The sequence below is a fragment of the Etheostoma spectabile genome, chromosome 3, assembly GCF_008692095.1.
Source record: "Etheostoma spectabile isolate EspeVRDwgs_2016 chromosome 3, UIUC_Espe_1.0, whole genome shotgun sequence".
In the NCBI taxonomy this organism is placed as follows: Eukaryota; Metazoa; Chordata; class Actinopteri; order Perciformes; family Percidae; genus Etheostoma; species Etheostoma spectabile.
Window position 1 is genome coordinate 389121 of NC_045735.1, and position 6355 is coordinate 395475.

Below are 6355 nucleotides of genomic sequence, written 5' to 3' on the forward strand. Positions count from 1 at the left end.
CGTTTTCCTATGTCAATGTTCTTTTAAACTGCCCAAAACAACATGATTGATTCAACGCTCTTTGGCAAGTGCAAATCTCTACTTTCATTAATTTTGGGTTGTCTTAAAGTGGTTTTGAATATAGTGTTGAGTAAAAGTTGACATATTCCAGTCTGTGATTATCCATCAACATACTTTCCTTCAATTTTAGTCTAAACAATTCTAATTTCTGCTTTTCTAACTCAACCATTAGGTATAATTTCCTAAAAATTAGGTTTATTGACCATAAATCCCCAAAATGACTGTAAAACTAAAGTTAAGTTAGTTACGTAGTGTTGAAAACATCAAAAAGTGATAAACGTTCAAAAAAACGTCAAAAGTGTTGAAAAAAGGGACAAAAACATAAGAAAAAGTGTTGATTTTCAATTTTGACAGGGAAGACAACACAAGGGTTAAGATCCACTTTGGCAGTCTGGCTCCAAGTGTGTCTTCTCAACAGCCTTGTTGTTGGCATATAAGATTGGCAGTTGCCTTGCCAACATTTCCCAAACTTGTCTGCACTTATCCCTCCTTCATTACCACCACTAAGGTGCTCTTGAGCAAGTCGCTAAACCTCAACTGCTCAGTAGGCAGTAAGACTTTGGTTGTACTGGACAGCTTCCAAGTGGGAATGTGCGTAAGTGTGCGAGGGGCATTACTGCAAAAAAGAACTGAATAAATTAAGGTGTAAAATAACCAAAACACTTGCAAATTAACCTACTTTATGGACATTTATTCTGTAGTCAGCTGCTCCAGTATCTGTGAAGGGAGTGAGTCTGGAGCGACATTTTTAACGTTAAATGTGCCTTTCAGATCTTCCGATCAAGCAAATACTTTGTTTATCATAGTTATTCATCAGTAGACAACATGAGCATTAATTAATTTATTTTTTATTTAACCTTTATTTAACCAGGAAGTCCCTTGAGATTGAAATCTCTTTTTCGAGGGAGACCTGGCCGAGACGGCACACCAGTTACAATAAAAACAGAAATACAGCAGAGTCAAAATCACACATAGAGGAAAGGAGCAGGTCACATGTGGCAGCTGCATTTTTGAATTACATGACATTTAAACATGGCCTTAAAATCATTTAATGGGACCAGATCATTTAGATGGAGCAATCCATCTCATCTGTCATCTATCATTGATAAACATTACAAACAAATACAAGTTTGTACCGTTAAAAGGACAATACAAATAGTGATATATACCAAATGATCTTGACATAAAAATTAGAATGTTATTATTTCTCAACATTGAACACTAATTGTTGTGTTTGCATCTTTGGAAAGTGGTCTGTGCCCAAGGCTATTTTGACGTGAACATGACTTCCTGTGTCTCTGTCCTCCAGAGGTGCTGTACGAGGACCTGCAGTACCTGTCTGTCTCTGCCTTAGCACTGGCCTTTGTGGCGGCCCTTCTCATGCTGGCCACGTGGCTACTGGACAAGGCCTACAGGAAGATAGTTGCATGGAGACGCAGGAAAGAGATGCCAGGTAAACAATGTCAAAAGAAATCACTGAAGTGGATTCCCCCTTAATGAACAATCAGTTTGTATGAAAACACCATCATGTTTGCACTAAAGATTAAACTCTCACAAGATAAATTTCACTTAACTATTCAAGGAGTTATTACAGAAGATAATGGAAATAAAAATGTAGGATAGTAGCATGTACTGCTACTTGTCTAGATGGTACTAAAATGCTTTTTTAAATGGGAATATACTTGCTGGATCTTCATTAAATAAACCCACGTTTTATATAAGCTTGTGTGGAAGAGAGCGTAGTTCACAGTTTATTTTGTTGCTGCTACATCATTGTGTGTGTGTATGAATATGGCTTTATGGGCGTGAATGTGGTTTTAAGTTATTTATTGTGCGTAAGTGTGGGTGTGTTTGAGTACAAAGGTCCATTATAGCTCTGTTACATCGGCCTGTTGTGTTAAATTGAATTCTCCTTTTGTGCAGAAAATGACGCAACAGAGCTGCAGCCTCTCTGAAGGACGTCCAGCGGTGCTTTGTCCCCGGCAGAGAAAGACCAGGGACCCTTCATCGAACACAAGGACTAGCAAGTTTATTTTAGTTCAACTAGTTACTAACAGCCAGGAAGATGGCTTGTTTTTTGAATTTGAATTATGAAAAACTGTGTACCAAGATGTTTACATTTTTACGTGCATTTACAGCTTACTGCTGATGACACTGGATTGAATGTAAATATATCACTAATGACATTGGGCAACATTACAGACTGTATGTACTGTCTAAGCAAATTAATTGTGTGATTTTTATGGGTTCTTCACAACAATTATCCAAAGTTTAATCTGGCTTTGGAAAAAGGTTTTATAGCAGGTAGTCTGTATCAGACCTTTGATGCAGTAAAAATAGATGGAAAGAACAATAAGTTTACTTTTCTCATTACTTACATTACTCATTTTAAAAGGTGAACTAAATCCTGATTCTTTCTTACCGTACCTACAAATCAAATCAGACAAATTATAAAGATTAAGCAAAACTGCAGAAACACATTCCTCACAAAAAGACATCAACCAGAAGTCCTTTGAAAACATTGAATAACTTTATGATGTGACATATCAGCACAAATACATATAGAGAGACTTAACGTTTTATTCTGTATCAGACTGTTTGAGGAACACACAAATATAAAAAAAACCGAGCATGCTGCAGACACTACTGGAAGAGGAAAGGAAGAGAAAAGTCACATTTTTGAAAATGTCGTGGCTGAAAATCTCTCTAGAAAAGGTGGATTCTATGGGTTTGGTTGTCCAGTTCACCGCCATGTAACTGCATATAAACCATGGCTTTGTTTACGGGAAAGGAGTCCGCACGCTGACTGTGTCTAAGGACAAGGAGTCAGCGCAGCCATGAGGAGCTCCATCTTGTAGACAAAGTTTCGTCCTTCCATCTTGCTCCAGTGGACCTCTTTGCTCGGCCCCCTGAGGTGGCTCCATTTGGCATCCTGGATGACGTCGCTCTTTGGCAGCTCTTTGGTCTGGGTGCGGGGGAACTGGACCAGAACCTTGCACCCGCTCTCTGGGCCGTTACGCACTGGGTAGACCAACAGATCACACAGACAATATACTGTATTAGTGACTAAAATCTGCTTATACAATACATCCATGACCAATTTCTTGTCATTTGAGGTTATGATCTTCAGTGTTCATTCATTGTCTTAGGATACTCTTACGATGTAACATTAATTCATGAGGGGTTATTTTGTGGTGTGGTGTTTCAAGTGTTTTGATTCACTTTTTCAATGATCCCTAAACTTGTATAAACTCAGTGATTTTAGACAGGGTGTGGCCTAGGTGCATACAGTGACAGCAATGCTCGAGTTGCTACCCTTGTTTGGGAAAAAAGGGAAAAGTTGGGCTAATTAAATCAAAATGCAACAGGTCTCATCTGCTGCATTGCAGTCTGGTAAAATAGGCCTAATGTTGGTAAATAGCATTATTTTCAATTCTGATGCATTTTTCATTTTGTGTGTTTGATTTCCAGATACTGACACAAATATCTGATAAAACTGATAAGTCAACATGATTTAGCTAACTAGCTCGTTATTGCACAGAATGTTTTTATTTCTTGGACTAAGAAAAACACATACTAGCAACAATAAAGCTCCACAAGTAGCTGATTCTTATAAACATGCTTTAAAGTTGAATCCGCACAAGTTTTCTCAAAGTTAAGGAGAATTTCTAAACTGGATCTTTACAACATTCATCCCACCTGAGATGGCGTACTCTCCATTGGAAGATGCAACAGTGACCGCTGAGGCGTTTCCGATGCTCTCCACTGGGCCCAGGCCTACGTGGTTACTGAAGCTTAGGACATGCCAGCCCATCACCTTGGCCAGCTGCTGAACTGCATGCACCTGATGCTGTGACATCTGTAGAAGTAGAAATTAAAAAAAATGACTAGTAAAAGTCTGCATTTAAAACCTTACACAAGTAAAAGGATATAAGAAGTGTCAGGAAAATTAACTTTAAGTATGAAAAGTAAAAGCAGTGCTTGTGCAGTAAACTATTCCCTGTCAGTGTTTGATGTTTCTGGATTAAATGTTCCTGCTACTTTGATGTGTGTGTTGCATTTTGCTGCTGTAGATGTTTATGGTTGTGCTCATTTTAACTCCTTTATATACTGTTGGGTAGTTTAATCAGCAGCAATGCATCATATCTTTGTAGCGTTGCTGTCCTGTGAGAACCACATATCTCTAAAAAGTTTTTAAAGTTCTCATGGTGTCAGAAAAACAGCCCTGTTTTCAGCTATGTGACGGTGCATTGACCAGCTGATCCAAGAGGATTTAAAAGCACAATATGTACCTCTAGGATGTAGTGGAGTAAAACATAACGTTCAGTTCTGTGATACCTGTGAGAGGAGGAAGTCCTGCAGTTCCTGTTCCTGGTGTGACAGAGTGACGACACGTCCGTCCCTGTGCACCACTCGGATTTGTTCGACACCGATGTTCAGCTGCAGCTGGATGGACCTAAACACGCAGAACATGTTACGTCTCATCTAGGATCACATGTGTCCGTCAAGTGGAATTAGACCAACATCGAGCAAGCAAGAAAATACTGGAGTGACTAAAAGTTGATTTCATAAAAGCAGAAACTCACAGCGTGATGACTGTATTTCACAGATATGTAAGACTCTCTATGATTTCTAAACTCATAATAACAGTAAAACGAAAAACAAACTAGTATAACATGCTGAAAAACAAAGGCCATAGCTTCAAATTTACATGATTTGAAATGTTATAAAAAGGTCCTTCGCCAACAGCAGCTCTTTACGTTACATTAGCAGGTATTTCCCGCACTATGTCCCCTTTTCTGATCTGGTTCTTCCTTGGGCTTAATCTACACTACTACATTTTGAGACTTAAACAATCTCCATCCACACAAGAGTTTCAGTTCCAATAGCAGATCTAATCTCCATCTGACACCGTATATCACATGACTGGGCATGTGCGTACCGGTGTAAACAGGAAGATTGTCTGACTGTGGTTGAAAATCATAGATGTATAAGTTGAAAATACAGATAAATACACTGGAGAAAGAACAACAATGGCGAAAAGTAAGAGCAGGGATTATTTAGCTTGGACCGACAACAAAAGGTCTCAAAAGGTCTCCGTTTGTGCCCGTCCAGACTACAAGGCAACCCCGGATTCCTCAAACTAAAAACGGGGAAAGCAATGTTTCCAAATTCTCAGTTTTAGGGGCTTGGAAATGCTGGAGTGGTGTGCCCTTGAGGCGTAAACGTAGCAAAAAGTTTTAAACCAAAACCTAGTAGTGTAAATGCAGCCTCTCTTTCCTTCTTCTCCTCTACTTACTTGCAGATCTGCTCGTAGCCCTGAGAGGTGATGAGCACCTTGACGCTGGACTCGTACACATCATTGATATTAGACCAGTGAGCCTGGATCTGGGGGTCTTCTATGCGGATTGCCAGGCTGTCGATGGTCCGCGCCGTCCTGGTGATTACAGACAACAATACTGCTGAATTATGAGGCAGGTGGCTATAAATGAAACCTAATACCTACTGCCTTTACTCCTTATATAGTCAACTGATTTAAAAAAATACTTTAAATATTTCTAAGGATTTGATTTTTTGCTGAGCTCAAACTATGATGAACAAAGACCAAGTACGCCATCTTTTGGCCAAATGTGGCATTGCAAACAATTAGGGGGGTGTTTGGTAGTTTGATACTATGTGATCTGAGAAATGTTTGCTTACTTTAACTGAGGAAATAGTACTTAATTGCACAATCTTCAGTTATTTTCTGTGCAAAACACGGCATTATATACCTGACACTTCCACCTGGTTCTAGATACTATGGTGGTAATACACAGTTAAAGGTTTGTTGTTCTCAACTTCCCTGTAATTTTTATGTGTTTTAATGTTTAATTTTAACAAATGTCAGTTCAAACCTCTGAACAAAGCCTCTCTCATCTGTTTTAATTTGTATTTGAAACACTGTTTTCCTTCTTAAAAAGGTGTATCTGTGTGAAATAACCTTAAACCAATCCTTCTGTCCTTCTCTGGAGCCTCTCTCTTTTCTTTCTACTCTTACGTCATTGAAATGAATGGGGTGATTGTTAGAAAATGTGTATATGCTTGTGTGTCTCAAACCCTTAATGAAACCCTTAAAACCCTTAACCCTTCAATGTTTTTTAACCCAAGGACTCCTGAACTGAAAGAGGAATGGAGCAGGGACCCTGTACTACATATATTGTATAAAATGAAGTTGTATATTAAATTGGGCTAACAATAACGTGTAGGGCAGCCTAACGCCTAAAGCCTTTATACATACATACCTTTTTTTTCATAG

At 38.8% G+C, this 6355-nt stretch overlaps 2 protein-coding genes across 3 annotated transcripts in view; one reads left to right on the forward strand and one right to left on the reverse strand.

The window, feature by feature from the left end:
- The window catches only part of vstm5 (V-set and transmembrane domain containing 5), a 5558-nt gene extending 2817 nt beyond the window's left edge, over positions 1-2741 (forward strand). The window contains exons 4-5 of the mRNA XM_032510073.1: positions 1370-1513; positions 1984-2741. Coding sequence (XP_032365964.1) covers positions 1370-1513; positions 1984-2015 — 176 coding nt within the window. The 3' untranslated portion in view covers positions 2016-2741. The remainder of the gene's footprint in view (positions 1-1369; positions 1514-1983) is intronic.
- med17 (mediator complex subunit 17) overlaps positions 2621-6355 on the reverse strand; it is a 12805-nt gene continuing 9070 nt past the window's right edge. The window contains exons 10-14 of one of the 2 annotated variants that reach the window (XM_032510068.1): positions 5360-5497; positions 4399-4516; positions 3760-3919; positions 2850-3081; positions 2621-2746 (exon numbers count right to left, since the gene is read on the reverse strand). In XM_032510068.1, coding sequence (XP_032365959.1) covers positions 2873-3081; positions 3760-3919; positions 4399-4516; positions 5360-5497 — 625 coding nt within the window. In that variant the 3' untranslated portion in view covers positions 2621-2746; positions 2850-2872. Of the gene's footprint in view, positions 3082-3759; positions 3920-4398; positions 4517-5359; positions 5498-6355 lie in introns of both variants that reach the window. The other variant, XM_032510066.1, reaches the window with a different exon arrangement.